The following is a 21648-nucleotide window of genomic DNA, read 5'->3' on the forward strand; positions in this document are numbered from 1 at the left end:
TAGATATAAATAAAGATAACAGCTTGATTTGTTGAAGCACAACTGTTGGAAGCATAATCATACATAGTGGTGGTATCAGCACCTGACCTTCACTGCATGGATACAAGAAATGAGAGAAATATGAATAAAATTATTGTAAATCATACAAGTTGATTAGCAGTGTTTCAATCAGGTACTGGCAGAATTAACCTTGCTGGGGCAGCTAGTCTTGTCCCTAGTTTATTTGGTAACCTATGAAGTGACTTGTCAAATTTATGTAATCTTTGCTTTTCCGTTGCACAATGAAATAACCAGTAGGAACTGATCATTAATAATAAATAATAAAAAATAAAAAAAAAGACACAAAGTCAGGCGTTTTAAAAACAAAATAAAAACAAAAAAGCCCTCTTCCAAAGTTAAATAGCATGATTTTTATTTTTTATTTTTAAAGAAAAATATGTGAGGACATCTAACCCGCCCCATTTTATACTTCCCCTCATTCTAGCTTACCTTTCAGCATGTGCCCCAAAAGCAAGACGTTGGGCCCCTTCTCTGCACTCTGCACTAATGCATTAGCCATTCGAGTGAGGTGCCCCATGTAGCCTTTCCTCCGGCCACCAGCTGTTCTGTAATTGAAAAGTAGGTTAGCCCCAATCACATGAAAAGACTGATGACAAATGCACTGTAAAAAAAATTACAAGACGAAATGGTCCATATCAAAAGTTTTGTAGTTGCAGAGTGACAGCATACAGAATAAAATGATGACAATCATTGCCAACACATATGAACCATAGCGACTTGCAGAAACGACTTCAACTCCCTTATAACATGCCATATCATAAATAGATACGTTAAATGTGTACAAATGCATGCATAACACCCAGGCCATGTAGGAGCTACATCACTGGCCAATATCAATGGAATACTTTCAACACATTAAGGATACCTGGAGCACTCACTGGAAAATGTCCATTTCAACTATTTTGGACTGGGAGAATTCCAAAACACTTAAGACAATATATATTTGAGGCTAGTCAACTTAAGTAACAGATATTAATAAATACAATTAAAAGTATATTTTCTTAGAGATAAAGTTGCTGACCTTTTACAACAGCTCTTTATTATTGATTACTTCCATTAATACAGATATTGATTGCATTTCCCACGTCCTACACCTTTACTCAATCTCCGACCACCTGATCCTGAAGCTATTTAAATAAATTTGCATTCATAGTAGTTCAGTCTTGGTTCTCAAGTGTGTCATAGTCTGGTTCAGAAAAATAAAGGAAGCTGTGGATATGCTAAAAATGGTTAAAATGTGCATAGAGAGCTCTCAGTGCTGTAAGGTTAATGTGTGCATCCGGCCTTGGCCACTCAACTCAAGTACATAATTCACAATCAACCTATAAGGAATAGCTCAAGAGTCTGCACTATATATTCCAAACATTCACATACCTTTGGAATGCCACAAATTGTCACCTGCCAATACATTATTCATGTGTGAAAGAAAAACGTTTCTGATCTGTAAATGCAGTTTTCTAGTGTATCATTCAGAGGTTTGTGTGCCTGGATCATTCCCAGCTAGAAACGGAAGTCCCAGGAGATTTAAACATCATGGCAAATATTAATGACATTCCCACAGCCAAAGAACAGTGTTTAGTAAGGTAAATGTGCTACTAAATAAACACTGCACATATATTTCAGGCAATGAAAAAAATGTGCGGAGCGAAGACTTTTAAGTGCCAATCATTTTTAATTTCCTGGCAGTCACAAGGAATTTCAAAAACCTCTCCTGGAACTGGAATGTTTTAACAGCAATGGTGAATGTTCCCTATGGTTGGAGACCAAATACTTTTTCTCCATTAAACGGAAGATACAGAGTGTTAAATAGTGGTAAGTAGGTGTCGACTGACTGCACAGGTTGTCTGGAGGCCTCCTTATCGAGCCGTTCATACACCTACAGAAGCAGGCAGCCGATGTACTTATTTACTGAAATGGGCGACCAGCGGTGCCAGATATTCTGTGAAGATCCTGGAGACTGATTGGAGTTCCAAGGGAAGTATTCTGAATAGGTGATGCTGATAGGGCTACAGAAAATCAGATTAACATGTGATGCTGTAAAATGCTTGGGAGCGAACAGGAACAAGTATGCATCCTCGAGCAGCATTTCCTAAACTGTAGCTTGCGAGACAATTTTTGGTGGGTCGGGAAAAGATGGGGCAATATATAAAGATGCCTTTAAACTGTGTTTATTTCTTCTCATTTGCTTCAAAGACAGATGTCTAATGCCAGGTTATGTCTTCTAACTGCTTATTCTTTTAACACAGGGATTGGTGTTTACTTTTCTTTCTTTATCTTCTAAGGGAGAGTAGTTTAAGTGAATTATGTAACAATCTTGCTGGGGTACAGGAAGTATGAAAAGAAACGCTGCAGATATCTATTTTGCAACACACAGCATGTAAATACCTGCAACTTAACTTAATGCAGTCATATCGAAAAACTGTCGGTCAGTCTGAATAGTTCTTAAGGCCAACAAGATAACTGGACTAAGTAAACTCCTGTGGTAGGATTATCCGTGTGCGTTTGCAATAGTCTTAGTCTTTTGAGGTTTGTCTGTGTAAGGAAATGCCTCTTTTTGTGGGGTAAATCCCCTGCCACCAAAAGATTTTGGACTCATGTGGCTTATTATTCAACTCGGAGTGCACTGAGGCTTACTTTTAAGCCCCTAGTATATGGTACCCAAAGCATGAAAGTTAGGTCACCCCCAGGGACTGCGGCACTGGTTGTGCCACCCTGGGTGTGACTCAGTTAAACCTATTCTCCTAGTCTGAATACTGAAAGAGCGGTTTTAAAATATTAACCCGACTTCTCCTTTCAAAGCAATGGCAAAGACAAGCTTCCGGCTGCAATATGCGTTAGACACCGCTAGGGCAGACCTATCTAGCCCCAAGGAAGGGTGCAGCATATTTCCTAGGCGGAACGTGCATCTGACATGTTCTGACAGTAAGAACACAAAATAGTTGTTTTTACTGTGGAAGAATTTGGCCGCCCCAATGGCGATTACAGGGTTACATAGGGACAACCCTTAAGCTGTGCTCCTGAACAGTGCGACCAACTTGATACTCCAAGGTATCAAACAACTCGTTCTATTGAGCCCGAGTAGATTTTCTAGTCGAAATTAATGTAACAGGTTGTGGTGTGAAGCTTTTTACAAAAATGCTACTTTGTTGCCTATAATCTCCTGTGCCCCGAACGCTGCACAATGAGCCTGGCCCAGAAACAGCGTTCTGCCTTCTGAGGAGACATACTAAAGTCTCCCAGGAAAGGAAACTATAGAAGCCTGTACTGGAAAGACCTGTTAACTACCTCAGGCAGTAAGTCACATGGGTATTGGCACATAAGGCGAGCTTCAAAGGGCAAGCTGCCTTTGAAGGATAAACGGGTTACACTTGGGAGAGTGGCTGTGTGAGGAAATGGGGTGCATTATATGGTGTGGTTGTGCAACTTCGTCATGTAATACACTTAGAACCATTAGATTTTGTATGTCAAATCTTCAGCTCAACCCTGGGTAGTTGTGGCTTGGAGCAGCAAAGCGCAAAGGAACAAGTGTAAAGTATTTAAACAGCACTAAAGCTATAAAAGAAGAAATCGACAAGATGGCAAAGAAATCTGACATCAATTTATAAAAATAAACTATATTTGCTATATTTCTAGACACCACGACGAAAAAATATCCTAAGGAGGACTCCAGAGATGTACAATTTACAAGGTATAGTAAACCAATATATCTTTTACTTAACTGTGAAGAAGCATTGGCAAATTCTACGAATTTCTCAATTAGAAACGTTTACACTAAGAAGTTTGGGCTAGGTATAATGTGGTCACCTGAAGCCACTTTAAGGGACCAACTCCTGTGGGGACCCAGCCAGGGGGACCATAAGGGTCTTCAGAAACAGTTACCTCTCCACTCAGCTCCATGCCCTTTTACCCTTTGCAAGGCTTTTAAATGGAGGTGGTCCTGATGCAAGGAATGAAGGATACTGTAGATACACAAAGGAAGCTGTGAATACGATGCGGCCATCAGGAGGTTCTTGCTGCGACTACTCCTTGGTTCACAAAGGTGTTGAGGCGGTCCTGATCATAGAGTTGACATCCCTCAAAGTCCTTTCTGTGTCGACAATAGTCCAGTCACCACTGGACTACCAGTCACCCAGTATCGCAGTCACTGACTAGTCCTTCCTGGGTCAACAGCTAATCCCCTGGAGGTCCTAGCTCACTCAGATGGCACTCTTGGGCTGACCGAAAAAGGGTGCAACTTTGTGCATCTGGTCCTGAACGGCAGCAAGTTGAAGACTTTGGGTTAACAACTTGCACCAGCAGACTTCTTCAGCTGCTGTGTCCCTCTGCTGCAAACAGGAGGCCAGTTACCTGGCCCTTGGAGTCTCTTGGCTTTGGCTCATGTCTGGAGAAGATGACTTCTTGAGCAGGAGACGTCAGACAGTCCCTCCTCTTTGACTAGCCACCAGGTTCAGCAGGTGCAGTCAATGCCAGTGCAGCCTCTTTGCTGCTTCCACAGTGCAGGAGGGTAGTCCTTCGGTCTTCCTTCTAGTCCAGTCCAGTCCAGTCCAGGTCTGGGTTCTGTGTGCCAGGGTTGTCCTATTTATGTACAAACAAATGCCCTCAGTGTAGGATGCGGTCGGTAGCCTTTGAGCTACCACTGTCCCTCCCTCCTGATGGCCACTTCCTTTTAAATCTGGCATCTCAATATCTCAAGGATGCATCATTCTACCCAATCCCAAGATGGCAGAACCCCTCTCTTGGCACTCGGAACTCCCTAGCTAAACCCAAAGGTGTGGCTACATGCCCCTGGAAAACCGGTTTGGCAACGAGTTTTCCCTTTCCTGTCCCAAGCACCAGCCTGTCTGCCTGAACAATGGGGCAGCCCCTCACGTAAGTGCTACTCATTTGAGCTTCATAGGTGGCTTCGCCTTTGAAGCTCACCTTTAGGGCTGACACCCAACGGAGTTCCTGCCTATGGGAGAAAACACCTACTTCAGTATCAGGACGCTATTGTGAACTTTCCTGGGAGTCATTAGCATATCTCCACAGGAGGGACAAATGTTGTCTGCAGGAAGTAGGGCCCCTGAGCACAACAGTAAACTAACACTGGAAACCTTAGGCAGCTAAAGTGGCAACTTTAAAGTTGCACTTTGCCCACCAGAAACATTAAATTCGATGTAACCATTAAATATGATTTAATATACTGATTCCTTTGACACCTTACAGCACCAACTTTATTAGTCCTTTTCAGAAGTTAGCAGGGCCGAGTTGTCAACCTGTAATTCTGTACTTGCCAATGGAGTTACTGGCCTTTTCACAGTAATAAATGACAACTGAGAGGTTTTACTGTTGGCATTCCACTTTTTAACATAAAGCACCCTGTCTTAGGGCCCATTAGGCCTACCGTAGGGGTGACATATATTAAAAAGGGAAGTTTGGGCTTTGCCATTACCTTAAATGGTCCAGTTAGTAATTTAAAACTGCCCTATCAGTCTGCAGTGGCAGACTGGGAGCCATGTTTTACCCGGTCCCACTCAAGGTGGCACAATAAGCGCTGTAGTCGCTGGAGAACACTGTTTGACAACCAGAAACACAGTTTCTGAGTCTGAACCCTGTACAAACAGGAATGACCATCCTAGCCAGGGTAAGTTAGATACACAGATTAAATTAACCGGTGCTCACCCTCTGGTAGCTTGGCACAAAGCAGGCAGACTTAACTTAAGAGGCAATGTGTAAAGTATTTGTGCAACACAAACCCACCCCTATATATATATAAATATACACTATAGAAACACACCTAAAAGACTCCACACTAACTTAGAAAAATAGATGAGGTTTATCTTAATAAAATAAGACAAAATCCAATAAGTACATCAAGATATATTCATTTTAAAATACACCAAAACAGTGCTTTTCTATGGGGCTGGTTTTAGAGACATTACAATATTTTGAAGAACACTGCGAGGAAGGCAGTGAGGAAATGTCAGAATTGCTCGGTTCCAGCGTGGGTAGTCAGACAATGTAAAGAATGAACTTGTCCGCTAGCTGCGAGGAGCACAGTAAAATCTGGAAAACCACTCCGGTTCAAGCTGAGCCAGCGAGTGCACTGCTGTGGCCACAGAGCAGCGGCAGCAGTTCCTTAAAACAGTCAGGCACAGTAAAGTGGCGATCCTTCAGCACAGCAGCCTTTATTCCACCAGGGATTCTTCCAGGTCCAGTAGTGTGCTGATTTCAGGGGGTCAGAGACCCAGTACTTCTACCAAAAAGTGCCTCTGATGTGGAGGATAACTTCAAAAGGTTTCTCTGAAGTGCACAGGTCCCCCATTCAACCCGACTCTGGACTATCGAGGGTGGATGGGAGTAGTCAATCCCTTTGTATGGGCTCAGGCCATTACCCTTTGAAATGTGAGAGCCCTTCCCAACCTTCTCCCCAGGAAGTCCCATCAGTATGCTGATGGATGAAGATGCAGTTGAGTAGCCAGAGTTGTAGATGCCTGAAGGGAATGCACAAGTGCAGCAATCACCCAGCTCAGGGCAGACATGTATTAGCGACAGGCTGTCAGGCACACAGGGCAGAGAAATGCCCACTTTGTAAAAATGGCACCTCTAAAATCGTAATAAATCGGACTTTACCAGTACAGAGGATTAATCATTATCATTCCAATGATACTAAACATAATACAGCTACTCCTCTCTGATCAGGAATTACGTCTTAAAACTAGCAGGCCTCACAGTAATGAAAAACGACTTTGGAATTTTTTCATTACCAGGACATGTAAAACTAAAAAGTACATGTCCTGCCTTTTTCTTACATGCCACCCTGCCGAATGGGCTACCTAGGGCCTATCTGTGGGTGACATATGCAAGACATGGGGAGTTAAGGGGTTTTAAATGCAAAGTTGAAGTGGGAGTGAAACTGCCCACACAGGCTCTGAAGTGGCAAGCCTGAGATGTTTATAGAGCTACTGAAGTGGGTAGCACAACCAGTGCTGCAGGCCCACTAGTAGCATTTAATTTACAGGTCCTGGGTATAGGTGATACCACTTTACAGGGGACTTACAGGTAAATTAAATATGCCAATTGTGGATACACCAATGTTATCATGTTAGAGGAGTAGCACAGGCACTTTAGCATTGGTTAGCAGTGGTAAAGTGCTCAGCGTCCTAAGGCCAACAAAACCATACACCAACAAAACAGGAGGTAAAGTGCAAAATGTCTGGGTAAGACCACCCTAAGGATGCCAGATCTAACAAACACTAAGTTAAAGGCCCTGGGTATGCCTGGTACCATAAACTTTGGATTTACAAGTAACTTAGGCTATGGCAATTAAGGACAGGCCAATTAAACATGCACCCTTTTAAGGGTCACTCCACATACACTGAGTCCTGCATAGCAGGGCTCGGGGCATTTCAGAACCATTACACTAGTATCCAGCAGTCAAAATGGGGCAAAACGTGGGGGTAAACCTACAAAAAAGCCTGTTTCCCTACAGGCTGTGCCACTGTCTTGGTAGACAGGCTGGCCCTAGAGAAAGGGAAGGGAAAACCAGCTGCCAAACCGATTTACCGGGGGCATCTAGCCCCTTTGGTAGCCACACCTCTGGGCTGGGCTAGGGAGCTCTGGACCTCTGAGAGAGTTAGGAGTGGACAGAATGGTGCATCCTGAGATAGCCATATGCCACACTTTCCAGGAAGAGGTGGGAGAGAACCTATAAGTCCACTGGCTACTGAGCAAGCCTATTGTAAGGGAATTTTCTGAATATAAAGAGGGCATTCAGAATTTAGATCTCATTTGGAATAGGAGAAGGACCGATGAAGAACTGCCGTGCTGCACCATGGAACTGGCAAAGAGGCTGAACTGGCATGGAAAGAAATGTGGCTGCAGAGTGCTGCTGATGCAGAAGCCGTCTGTGGAGTCCAGCCGAAGCCTGAGACTCTAAGGGTCGGTTGGCTAATCTCCTGTTTGCAGTACAGGTCAAAACAGCTGACTAAGTTGCTGGGGTGAGTTGGTACCCACATCTTCAAGCCACCATTTCAAAACACTGCGCAGCACCAGAGGCCAGGCCTGATGCTCTAAGTTTCACCAAAGTGCGCTGAACCCACAAGAGCCCTATGAGTGTGACTTGGTTATCCAGAAGGCGAGTTATCGTCCAAAGAGGGATTCCTCTGTAACCGCAATACAGGCACCTGGTAGCCCTGTGATGATTGGAATTCTGGCAGAACTGAGAGGACGTCGAGAGATGTCTACTGTTGTGGCGAGGACCACCTTACCAAGCCTGTGGACCGAGGAATAGCTTTTGGAAGATCCCCTTTAACTGTATCACATCTACAGCATACTTGAGCAACTTCAGCTTCCTGTATCCTTTGCATCAGGACCACTTCCATCAGAAACTACAGCAAAGGCTTAAATGCCTTCGACTCACTGAAGACTGCTCCTGCCTTTGAGGTAACTGTTTCTGTGGACCTTGCTGGTGGCCCCTGACTGGCTCTGTGCCAGATTTGGTCACCTAAATTATCTTTAAGTAACTGCACTGATACTTATCTGAAATCTTTCTTGAAAAAAGTTTCAAAGAATAAAATTTGTTGAATTTGCCCAGGGTTAAGTCAAAAAGTGCATATTTACTACACCTCGTAAATTCTCTCTCTGGAGCACTCCAGTGGACCGTTTTAGTTGTGCTGTTTAAAAATGCAGTCTTTGGTGTCTATTTTCTTAAGTGTCTCAGGTATTTATTCTTCAATTGTTTGGGTGTTGTTTAAATGCTTTACAGTTGTTGCTTTGTTTAAGTCTTCCTGCTCAGAGCCACAGCTACTCAGGGTTGAGCTGGAAGATTTAACAAACAAAATCAACTGGTCCTAAAGGGGTTGGTAAGAGTATAACACTAAGGTTACAGAACAACACCATATAATATATCCCATTTCCTCACAGTTTGGTGTTACCTGCTCAGCAGGGAATCAAATCAGCTAACACAGGATGAGAGCTCTACAGTCTCACATTGCTCACCTCTGCTTTAGCATTGCTCCACTGCAGTGGCGGTCTTGATTCTCACCCGGGCCACAAAGGGGTTCAAAATGGCAGGTGCTCATCATCTGCACTTGTGGGGGGAGGGGGGGTTTGTTGGGGGAAGAGGGGGTCTTCTACTCTGATGGTGACAACTCGACTAGGGAATGTGCCACATGTCAGCAGCACTAGTTGTTTGGGCATGCTAAAGAGGTGTTGGATGGCATGCCGTTGATTGGATAAAAGTTTCTATACACATTTGGTCACCTGAATTACATTCTGGGAGACTGAATGAGCCCTCACAATTTAGATCAGTCCCAGTGCTGTGAGATTGGCAGCTGGTGACTTCTCTGTGCTTCAAAAGTAGAAAACACAGCTGAACTTCTCCTGGACTGTCTCTCTTCCTGTAGGGCCAGACTTGGAGGGTTCTAAGCCCTAGGCAGCCCATCACATCTTTTCCATCACCTTGCTCAGACTTCAGGTTTTGCCACCTTACCTATGTTAGAGTGGTTATCATGCTGACACCAGCATAGTCTCACAGCAGCTATCCAAGTCATTGCAGTGCACTCCTTTCCTCAGAGTAAGTAGTGATGATGCCAGCTCCAAAAGGAAGTATCCAAAACATGGGCACAATAAATTAAGAAGTCTCTGCACTTAGCTGCCATCAACATACGTGAATGGGCAAACTGGGTCAGAAAATGTCTGGTCATGCCTAAAGTCCTCCTCAACTTAAACAGGAAAATCTGCCTAATGACCTCCTCTTCTCTACCATCCAGCAAATACCACTGCTATCAGCAAGTAGTGCTATCTGAAATTTATTGACTAAAGGTACTCACATAATCTTTAGCCAGTCTCCTATCCTCCCTCACTTCAATGTTTTGGTCTCCAGCTACGAGAAAGCAAAAAAGGCACAGCCTCTGTTTCTCTGACACAAACATTTGTCTGATAAAAAGCGCATAAAAAAAAATAAAAAAAAGTACACTTCCATTTTAAGTAGACTAGAAAGGACATGGTCAAAAGTCATGGACAAAAGTAACAAATATGGCACGTTTGGTGCGGACATTACTACGGACACTCCTGGACTGCTTTGCACACACTACAAATTAAAGTGCAAGCTGGCCTGTTAAAAAGTCAGGATATCAGTTTCCCATGCTGTTTGGTCGATCAGGGCAAACGTGCATGCCTGTAAACCATGCAAGGGACATTTCCATCCCAATTGATGTCCACCCCTGGAAGTCCGAGTACTGTGTTCCCTGGTGCCAAAAAAGGTCATAGCTTAGTAGCTTACAAAACTGTAGGCTCCCAATAAGTAGTCACTGTTTGTGCTGGCTTTTAAGTGCAGCAGTGCATCCTTGACATGCTTGGCAAAAAAAAGATGCCATCTCAAGAACTCTGTTCCACACCTTCAGTGTGCTAATGAGCCAAACTTAACATCTTTACACAACTGGTTCCCTAACTGGCAGAAGCAGAGTTGGATGTTACTGTGGATAGCAAACAAGTTGAAATTCTGCAAATATAACCCTTGATAGGCTGCATTTAAAAAACTCATTTTGCAGATTTAATAGTAAAATGAAAATGTTACTTACCAGGCAACCAACTGATGGAAGCTTGTAGTGCTGTAGAATCACATGCTTTTCATACCCCTGCCAACTAGTGTTCAGTGCTGCCGTTTGCAAGTTGTTTCTCCTCAAAGTATTCAGTTTAAAGATATCTTGTGGCTGCTCCCTTACCCAGCAATTCACCATGACAAAGACAACACCTCAGATTTACTTTACCCAACTGTAGACTGGTGAGTAATTGGAGTAGAAAGCAGTGTTTGAAGAAAGACTATGGGGGTTATTACAACTTTGGAGGAGGTGTTAATCCGTCCCAAAAGTGACGGTAAAGTGACGGATATACCACCAGCCGTATTACGAGTTCCATAGGATATAATGGACTCGTAATACGGCTGGTGGTATATCCGTCACTTTACCGTCACTTTTGGGACAGATTAACACCTCCTCCAAAGTTGTAATAACTCCCTATATGTATTATGCATTGTGAGTACCAACAGTTAATGTGAAAAACATGTGATTTATTGCTTATTTCTGGGGAAGAAAGAGGGAGTATGTGGATCTACAGTACTAAAAGCTGCAAACAGATGGTTGCAGTGCAAGTATTTTTTTTTTTTCTTTCAGCAGCAAGTGATGCTGTAGACAAGTTACTTACCTTTGTGAATAGTCTTTGTGGTGGATACTACATCTGATGCAGGATCCTCACCTTTACAATATTTACCAGACAAAAGACTGGAAATCAGAAGCTTTTCCAGCCACAATCCTGCATGGTGCTAGGTGATGCCGCGAGACTCCTGCAATGGTTCTCTACCACCCCAGAAAAGAATAAGAAAATCAGCATATAAGCACCCCCTCTCAGAGCAGATGTCAGTTTCTTGCTCTACTCCCTCGGCATCCTCAGACACGGAACATTAACAAATTGTCAGTACCAGTGTACAGATCTGCAAGACAGGACCTTTTTAGATTTAAAGGGGCCGCTCAACAGAACAGGGATGTGGGAGGCCAGTGAGAAATCTGTGGTTTGACAGAGAATCCACCAGAATGAGTGATTGAAGCTAAGTAAGGAATATGTTACTTACCCTGTAAGCATCTGTTCGTAACATGTAGTGCTTAAGATGCAAATGCTCGGCATACTCCTGCCACCTAGTGTTTGGTTTGGACGTATGCAACATGCTTTTCTTCAAAGAAGCCTTTAGAGACAGAAGGTATGGGCACTCCTCTCTTAGTTGGCACTGAACATGGGCACCGGCTCCATTGTAGATTGTTTTTCATACAGCAGGTGAGTGTAGATAGAAAAATAAGGACAGTGGTGAACATGCAAGAGGATACGCTTATCAAGAGCTGAAGTGTAAGAATCTACATCTGCAACAACTAAAGGCTTCTGAGGTGTAGTTGGACACGTGGATCTACAGCATTGAATGCTCAGGACAGATGCTTACAGATTAAGTAAGATTCCATTCATAACATGTGGCTGTAGCAGTACATCCTCAAGCAGTGGTTACCCACTGGATTTTGCTGAAGACTGAAAAATAGTTATTAGAGCAGCTTGACCCAACTCTAGCTTGTTGGTGTGCTAAGATGTCAACATGATAGTGCTTGCTAAACGTCAACGTTGACAATGTAGCTGCCTTACATATGTCTGCTGTGAGGATATTTTCAAGAAAAGCCATAGTGGCACCTTTTCTGTACGGAGTGATGCCTAAGTAGGGAAGACAGATTTCTCTTTGCCTTAATGTAGCAGGTTAGGATACATTAGACAATCCACATAGTCATGCCTGCCTTTCATAGAGTGTGCCCCTTGGGAGATTTGACAGTAGCATCAAAACGTGGCTGGGTTTTATGAAAGGGCTTTGTCCTGTGGATGCAATACATGAGGGAACGCTTGACATCAAGGGTGTCAAGGGCTCTCTCAGCTAACGAGTCTGGTTAAGGGGGGAAAAACAGGAATTCAATGATCTGGTTAAGATGGAAGAGGAATACTATCTTAGGAAGAAATTTTGGATAAGTTCTAAGAACAATTCTGTCATTATGAACTGGAAAGAATTGTTCCCCCAGGGTAAGGGCCTGTAACTCGTCAGCACACCTTAAGAATGCAATAGCGATTAGAAAGGCAACTTCCCAGTTGATGACTTGTTAAGCGCACAAATGGAAAGGCTTAAAGGGACGACTCATTTGTCTTGGTAAGGAAAACATTAAGGTTCATGACTGATGGAAAGCTTCTCCTGAGGGACTAATAACCCATGTCTAGAAGGGTCAAGAATCAGGATTAATCTGGCCCACACAGGAGCCACCAGGATGAAAGTGAGGGAGTTTTGCCGGTGCTTCCAGGCAACATACGGAAGGAATGGGAGAAGAGGAAAAACTTAGGCAGAGATCCACAACCAATTCATCAATAGAGTACTGTCCTTGGACTGTGGGATTCTGGAGACAAAGACTTACGTGTAACTGTAGTTCTCGAGTATTGGAATATTTCATAGATTCACATGCTTGAATCATTCCCCGTTGTCAAAATGGGAGTCCCTGGTACCATATGGCAGCAATGCAAAGTTCAATATACAACATGAAAGCCTTAGACCGTTCAATTTGCAACCTGCAAAGTCTCTTTAAAAAAGGAGACCCATCATAGTCTATTTAAAAAATAGGCCAATCAGGCTGCCTTGGCCTCTGGAACACTCCTGAGAAAAGCTCCTGTCCCTCAAATTTTCCATAGCACAAGTGCAGGAGAGCTATAAATAGGAGAGAAAGGTGACTCAGGGGAGGAGGGAGGGTTGTATGTCAATCTATGAAAGATTCCAATACTGGAGAACTACAGTTACAGGTAAGTAACTTATTTTCTGGCCCCAGTATTGGAATTTTCATGGATTCACATGCTTGAATCAGTAGAAACCAGTAGTGATGGCACATTCCATTATGAGAAGTTAAGAATACAATTCTATTGAGATATTATCACATTAGAAAACAAATATACCCAAACATAGTATCAATGACGACATAACTGTACACAACTCCTAAGATGTGGTTAAACATATGAAAAAAAACATTTAAATATGTTACTAAAGTAAAAACACTTATCTCATGCAATGTGCAGAACTAGAAAGAGGATGGTGGGAAGAAAGAAGTGGCTCACCTTTACCAGAAAAGATGCCTTAGAACTGCTTGGCCTATGGCAGCATCCCCTTGAGGGGTAGAGTCCAGACAGTACTGTTGCATAAACATGCAGCTATTCATCCAGATAATTGCTCTGCATATGACCAGGAGCGGCACACCAACAAACAGTGCTGTTGAACAGTTCTTATGGAATGAGCATGCACCGCAGTCTGTAATGGTTTTTCTGCTGCCTGATGACAGAAGTAAATTGCAGTAGCTATCCATTTAGCTATGCTCTGTTTGGAAAGAGGTTGCTCTGTTCATGGTGCGCTGTAAGCCACAAATAGCTGGTTAGATTTACGAAAAGTACTGGTCTTGTCTATGTAGAATTTGAAGCATTTCTTGATGTCAGCCGGTTTTGAAGAGTTTGGAAAGAACATCTTTAAGATCAAAGGTTCTTCGAGATGAAAGTCCGAAGGGACTTTGGTGATAAACTTTGGGTTTGTGAGAAGGATTACCCTGTCTTCTCTAAATTGTAGGAAGGGTTCCTGAATGGTGAGAGCTTTAATCTCACTGGCATGTCTGGCAGACGTCACGGCCAAAGGGAGTGCAACTTTCCAAGATAAGTACTTTATATTGCTCTGTAAATAGGCTCAAATGAGAGTTTCATGAGCTGTGATAGCACTGAGATCAGATGCCAAGATGGAGGGGGAAGTTTGACGGGAGAGAACATCCTAACTAAGCCTTTGAGGGACTGCTTGATTAGCCTAGAGGACCACAATGAAGGAGACCTAGGTGACCGTCTGAAATGATATGTGCCCAAGGGAGGAGCTCTGATGGATGCATGAGCTAACCCTGAGTGCGCCAATTGTAATAGGTATGGTAATATCTGTTACAGTGATGAGGACGGGGATGCATCTGCTCCATTTGACACCATAAACAAAATCTTTTCCACTTGTGAGAATGAGTTTTGTTCGTACTGTCCGGTCTGGCCTAGAAAGTTTCTCTCCACATTCGGAGAGATGTTTGGATTGCTAAGCTCATTGTGTTCAGGAGCCCGGCCGATAAGTGAAAAGACTTGGGATCCGGGTGCAGGACTTGGGCCTCGTTTAATGTCAGGAGATACGGGGAGACTTTTAATCTGATGGGAGGTTTCTCTGACAGTAGGAGAAGCTCTATATACCAGTATTGGCAAGGCCACCCTGGGGATATTAGTATTATTTTGCAAGATTCAATCTTCATAAGAACATTTGGAATCAGGGGAATGAGCGGTAATGCGTAGGCAAAGATTCTGAACATTTCCATCGAAAAATCATTCTCCCACAACCCTGGATGGTGATGCCAGCTTGCAAAGAATCTACATTTGATGTCCTGGAGGTTTACAAAGTGGCCAAAGATTGGCTTTGCCCCACTGTGAAAATATTTGGTTGATTGTGTCCTGAGTCAATTCCCACTCATGACAAGAGAACCTTAGTCTGTTGAGAGTATCCGCTATCTCGTTTTGTTTCCCTGGGGCATGATCTGCTCTTAGATGTGCTGCATTTCCGATGGACCAATTCTAGAGGTCCTGCAACTCTCCAGAGAGGAGAAATGATTTAATATTCTTGTTTGTTTATGTAGTGCATTGTTGTTGTATCGTCCATTTGTGTGAGAACAGCAAAGTGCTTTATCTTGGGAAGGAAACCCTGCAACGGCCAGGTGTACCGCTTTGAGCTTGAGCAGATTGATGTGACAGCTCTGATGAGTCCTCTGCCAATTGCTGCTGACCTCAAGGTCCTCAAGATATGCTCCCCATTCCTCTAGGGAACAGTCGGTGATAATGACCAATGGAGAGATTTGAGTGAGAAAGGAAAGGCCGTCAGAGGTATCTGTAACGTCCACCAAGATAGGGCTTTGATCGTAGCTGGCGTAACTGTGATAGTATTGTCGAACAAACCTGTAGCTTGTACCCATTGAAGGTCCAATTCTTCCTGGAGGGGTAGCATCCTTAGGCGGCATAACGGAATCAGAGGACTGTGTGACATCATCTCCAAAAGTGACTTATAAAGGCATACTGAAAGAGACTCTTTTCTCTGAACAGACTTTGAAATGATATGAGCTTTATTTGCCTTTCTGAGGTGGGGCGGGCCTTGTTTATTGTTCTCCCAAAAAGGCTATAATTTTTGATGGTTGTGGGTTTGATTTTTTCCAATTCAGAGTAGGACCGAGCTCATTGAAAAGGGCTATGCAGGCATCTGATAACTTCTGTGTTGCTTGATCGGAATGTGCCTTGACAAACCAGTCGTCTAATTATAGGAACACTTGGTGTTTCTGTTTCCTTAAGAATGCTGCTACAGTAGCTAGACACTTTGTAAATATCCTGGGAGCCGACTTCAGACCAAAAGGAAGAACTCTGAACTAGCAGCGGCTGCGGGCTACTGTGAATCTAAGGAATTTTCTGTGGGAAGGATGGATGGGGATGTGAAAATATGCATCTCGCAAGTCTAGAGTTGACATATAATCTCTGTGGTTTAGACATTGCAAGATATTTTCCTATGTGACCATGCGGAAAGATTGTTTTTTGAGATATTTGTTGAGATCTCGAGGTAGACGATATGCTGCCACTCTTTCCACTTCTTGCGAATGAAAAAGAAATGGGAATAAAAACCCTTTCATTGCTGTGAAAGAGGGACTCTCTCTATTGCACCGTTTAGGAGCATAGTCTTGACCTTCAACCTGAGCAGCGTAAATGTCTGGGAATGGAGGTGTGTGGCGGGTTTGATGGTAGGATCTGAAAGAATTCTAGGGTATGGCCGAATTGAACAAGGTCTAGGACCTATTGATCCGATTTTATCTCTTTTCAAAGTTAGGTGAACCAGGATGTTCTGCCTGCTAGCCTGAGTGGTGGGGATAAAGGAGTAGCCAGAGCCTGAAACAGGCCATTGGCGAGAATCAGCTTTTCCCTGGTGTGCTGCTCTTCCTCTGGGTGTAGGCCTGTTGAAGGCTGCTTGTAGTGGTTGTCTATGGGCATATTGCAGATTAAACTGTTAGGACGTAGATGTGTAGGAGGGATAGCGCTGCTGCTAATAGCCTCCCCTGTATGATGGCATCCCTCTTTCTCTAGCCCCATGAAAGGGCAACTTTTTGAACTGGAGAGTTCCCAGCGATCTAGCTGTGTCTATGTTCGTTTTAATTGTTTGTAGGGCCTTTTTGACATGTTTGCTGAAAAGGACTTCACCATCTACTGGAAGATCCACATTTTATTTTGTACTTCAGGTCTAAAAGAGGTAGCCTTAAGCTGACATTGTCTTCTGAGTACAGCAGAACTTGCAAGTTGCCTAAATGCAGTGGTAGCCATATCAATGGCACAGTCTTTGACCTGTGTTGATGTGCGCTTCTTGAAAGATCTTTGCCTCCATCTTAGCTTCTTCTGGCTGTTGATCTACATATGGTGCAATGTCAGCCCATAGCTGCGGATCATATCTTCCCAAAACAGCCAGGAAATTTGTTGTCCGAACTAGTAGCTCGGACATTGAAGAAAAACGCTTACCTATATTATCCAAGCGTCCCTCTTTGTCCGTAGGTGCAGAGATCAGTGAAGACGGGTTCTTAGATTGCCTTTGGGCTGCCTGCGCAATTATTGAATCCGGCTCTGGATAGCCAGTTAAACAAGCCGGGGCATTTTCCAGGGCTTTGTATTTTTTAAGGCGTGGAAGAACCACTGTCACATTAGCTGGACTTTTCTTTTTTTATTACTTTTAAGCCCTCTTCCCAGATTCAGCTGACAATGTGCTGGGACCTTACACTTTTCTGAAATGGCTTTTTAAAGTCATATTTTAAAAAACAGTCTTTTTCTTTAGTGGGCATAGGGAGTGCAAATCTTTTAGGTGCCCTTTCCAACAAGTTGTGACAATCCACAATATATTCTTGTGGCGACTCTACTGGTGTGGGTGACTGAGATTATGGCATAGGGATGAGGTAGTCATCCCATTGCGAATGGGCATCACGGAGCTCCGGTTCTCTCATCAGAGGAATCTGAATCATGAGGAAGGGCTGTTTGTGGTGTATGCCTTACTGAAGTAGGAAATTACATTGGTCTTTGTGCTGGAGTGGATGGCTGAGCAGCATGAGATGTGGTAACCGTGGATGTTTGTTCTGGAGGAGCTGTAATAGATGGAAACTGCTTCCTATAATCTGAAAGTATTAGTTGTAAATCAGAAATCAAACAGCCAGGTAGACAAACTATCTCTTCCTGGAATGGTTTTGATCCTGTTCATGTGACGAACAATAATCCTGGTGTTCATATTCTTCCTTTTAGCCTTCCTCTTCATCTTCATCTTGGCACTTCACAGGCAGCTTGGAGGGACTATGGGTGACCCCAAAGCGGCCCTTCTTGTCGGAGTCTTCTTCCTTCAAGAGATTAACTGGTATCAGGAGTGTCACCTTGCTAGGAGAGTGGTGTTCTGGCATCAAAATCTTGCCTTTGTGCTGTCATCGATGGCCCTAGTAATTTCATCTTTACTGCCATCGATGGAGTAGTGGATTTGTGTGGTCACTGGTAAGGTAATCAACAGTGACAGTGGAGCCATTGACTGTCATTGACGATGTAATCATGGAAATCTTCAGCACTGACTGTCTAGTCAGACACCATCGAAGAAGATGTTGTGTTCGACGAGAAGGAAGAGATGGTGGACAACGTTGCAACTGTACACGTTGTGGTCGTCGCTGATAACTCCATATTTGTTTTCTGTGGCAACATTTTCAGAAGTTTTTTTTTATTATTTTTTTAAGGAATGTCTCCAATCTTTGGAGGGGGTGTAGGCAACTTAGAAGATGACTTCTTTCTTAGCCTATTCTAAAGGGCATTAGTTTCTTTTTTCTCCTTTTTTGAAAAAGACTTCTCTATTTGAGGAGATTTTGAGGGACTGCAGCCCTTGTAAGAACCATGAGCAGTCTTTTTTGAGGCTTTGATTGGCTGCTCAGAGGAGGATATGGAATGGGGTGATCTTTCCCTCTTAATAAGACGTTCTAGAGGTGACACAGGAGCCTTTGCTATCAGAGTCAGAAACTGGCTTTTTCCTGGTCTTGAGCTTTTGAAGCCAAATTAGCAGCCTTCCTTCTGTGTCCTACAAAGTTTGAGTTGAAAAGATACAACATACCTTACAGTCTTTGAAAGAAGGATCAGGGTAGAGGCAATGAATGCAGTCCCTGTAAGGGTCTTCTGAGTGAAGTCTCTTTACCGTAGGTACTGCACGCCCTGAAGATAAGTTTTTTACCCCTAGTCTGACATGATAAACAAGATGATGTCAGATTTTTTTTTTTTTTTTTAGAAAAGACGCGAGACAAAGTTAAATGCTTCCCTACACAAATATATAGAGTAATCTTCCTTGAAAGTATCCAAGAAGGAAATCACTGAGCAGAGCTCCGTGGCGACTCTCTAGCAGAAATGAGTTTAGAAAAAACGAAAATCTAAGGGACTGGAGCTTCTCTAAGGGGTATTCTAGAGGGCAAGGCGGCCTGATTGTCTGACAGGTGTTTTGTCTCTTTTTAAATAGACTATGATAGGTTGCAAAATTCAAAATTGAAGAGCCCAAGGTTTTCATGTTCGATATTTAACTTTGTATTGCCGTTATATGGTACCGGGGACTCCCATCTCAACAACGGGGAATGATTCAAGCATCTGAATCTATTAGAGTTCCAATACAGGATTAAGTACGGATGCAGAACTTGTTGGTGGAGTTACCACTCATGGACTTGTTGTTACATTCTGCTGAGCAGGTCTGCAAAGTAGTTGTCCATTCCTAGAAGGTACCCTCTCAAGAGATTATTCAGTGGTTAAGTCCCCAACGCCAAATGGTTTGCACTAGCAATGAAAGCTGCGGTGTGTGCCGCCTTGTTTTTGGAGACAATACATTAAGGTCATGCTGCCTTTTCGGTGGAAAAGCGTAGAGAAATTTGCCAGACCGGTTGATCCATAAGGCATTCTCTAATGTCTCTGGTTGGTAAAACCTCGAGGTGAAGTCTGGGCATTTTTTTGTTTTCTGCAGTTGTGAATAGATCTACATGAGGAGAACCTCAAGTGCAGAGGACATCTTGAACGACAAAGTATTTTATTACCCACTCATGATTTTCTCAAAGAATCCTGCTTGGGATGTCTGCTTGTCTATTTTGGACACCCAGCACATGGGGTTGCAGTGATCTTCAGGTAGACCTAATCGACTGAGAATAGAGACAGTCACTTAAAACACTGTCAAGCTTGTTGATGCGTTGGCACCTTTATAAGCCAGAGGTCTGGACACAGATAGGCTAATATTCTGAGTATCGGAGATGAGCAGCAATCACTGCCATGTACTTCAAGAAAGTTCTGGGGGCTGAATTGAGGGGGAAAAAAAAGTACTTTGTGTTGGAAATGTCTGTCCTACTACAAACCTCAGGAATTTGTGGTGCTTTCTGGTCATCAGGATATGAATGTAGAAAATTAATGGAACAGAGACAGTCCCCTTGACAAATGCTAGAATTTGTTTTTCCCGAATGCATTTGTTTCAGACTTTCAGATCTAATATGAGTCTTGATTCGTTCTTTGGACTTTTTCCCCCACCAAAACGTAATGAGAATAAATTATTTTTCCTCTATGGTGGAAGGGTTAACGTTCCAATGCATGCTTTTGCAGAAGAACATTCACTCCTGATTGCAGCATCTTTAGATGTTGATTGGATGATTTGGGTGGAATGTTTGGTGAAAGATTTGAAAACCTGAAACAGTAACCATATTGTACAATATTCAGCACACAAGCGTCTTATTATTGAACTCTACTCTTTTAGGTATTTGGTAACAACGGAAGAAGGCGAAGCACATGCTCATTGCTTGGAGCCTGCAGGAGGTTACCCTGCTTGAGCTTCTTGGTGACAACCCCTTCCTTTTTGTTGATGTGCCTGATATTGCTGTAAAGGCATTTGTCTCTGTTGTTGGTAGTGTTTTTGAAAGCCACTGAGGGGGTTGAACTCTGAGGGAAATAGCGCCTCTCGTAAGGCTTGCAATTAAGTTTTCTCTGCTCCTTATATTTTTCCAGAATAACTGCTTTCAGAGTTTCCATTTCAGTTTTCATGCAAACCATTTCATAGTCTGTATGGCTCCCAAATGATGTGGTGCCAGAGAAATGGAGGTTGAGAATTCTCTGTTGAGATTCTTGCTTCAGAGCTGTCAAGGAAAGCCACAAATGTCTCCTAAAAGTTAATTTGTGGTAATAACTATGCACTGTTGCTGTAGGCAAGGAGAAATCTGCAGCAGAGTTGATTACCTGGTTAGAGACCACCATGCCCTCATTTATAACCTCTATGAAGGCTTCCCTGGTGTTCCTTAGGAGATCGTCCACAAAGTGTTGAGGAGTCCCATAAAGACCGGTCATATCTGTACAGGAGTGCAGAAGTACTCGCAGACTTCATGTGGGTTTGCTGCTGTCCCGCATACTTTGCACTTAAACCAAATCCAGTTTTATGCTTTCTTTGCATGGTGGAACAATGGACAAAGGGTTTGCTGAGGGGACTTTCCTTGCAGCTAAAAGTACCACCAAATCAGACAGAGAAATAATGGATCCTGCTCTGGCGGTCTGGATCTTTTTTTTTTTATCCAGATGGAGCTGCTTTGGCTGAAGCTGGTGTGATGAAAGCTCCATAGCTGGTTCTAATAATCCTGGAACCAGGGGCAGGAGTGATCTGGTGAGGTTTCAATAAATCACTGACATCTATGCTGATAGGGGAGGCAATGGAATGTCCAATTTGGTAGCTCCTCGTAGGAGTACTTCTTAGAAAGTGTTCATGTCCTTAATTGATTAGATTCTCACCTGAGGAGTATCACTCAAAGTTGGGAAATACATTCTGCTGTATACCCTTCTGGTGTCAGAAGCCTGTTGAGTAATATGTATGAATTCTGGATATTGATCTGGATCTGGGATGGTATCTGTGTCTGCGTGAGCACTTTACTGAAGAGTGCCTAG

The 21648-nt window shown here is 43.2% G+C and overlaps 1 protein-coding gene across 4 annotated transcripts in view; it reads right to left on the reverse strand.

Moving 5' to 3' along the window:
* PPP6R1 (protein phosphatase 6 regulatory subunit 1) overlaps nt 1-21648 on the reverse strand; it is a 745577-nt gene that overhangs the window by 409502 nt on the left and 314427 nt on the right. For all 4 annotated transcript variants that reach the window (XM_069200760.1, XM_069200759.1, XM_069200761.1 and 1 more), the window contains exon 12: nt 490-605. In XM_069200760.1, coding sequence (XP_069056861.1) covers nt 490-605 — 116 coding nt within the window. The remainder of the gene's footprint in view (nt 1-489; nt 606-21648) is intronic.

The sequence above is a fragment of the Pleurodeles waltl genome, chromosome 7, assembly GCF_031143425.1.
Source record: "Pleurodeles waltl isolate 20211129_DDA chromosome 7, aPleWal1.hap1.20221129, whole genome shotgun sequence".
Classification (NCBI taxonomy): Eukaryota; Metazoa; Chordata; class Amphibia; order Caudata; family Salamandridae; genus Pleurodeles; species Pleurodeles waltl.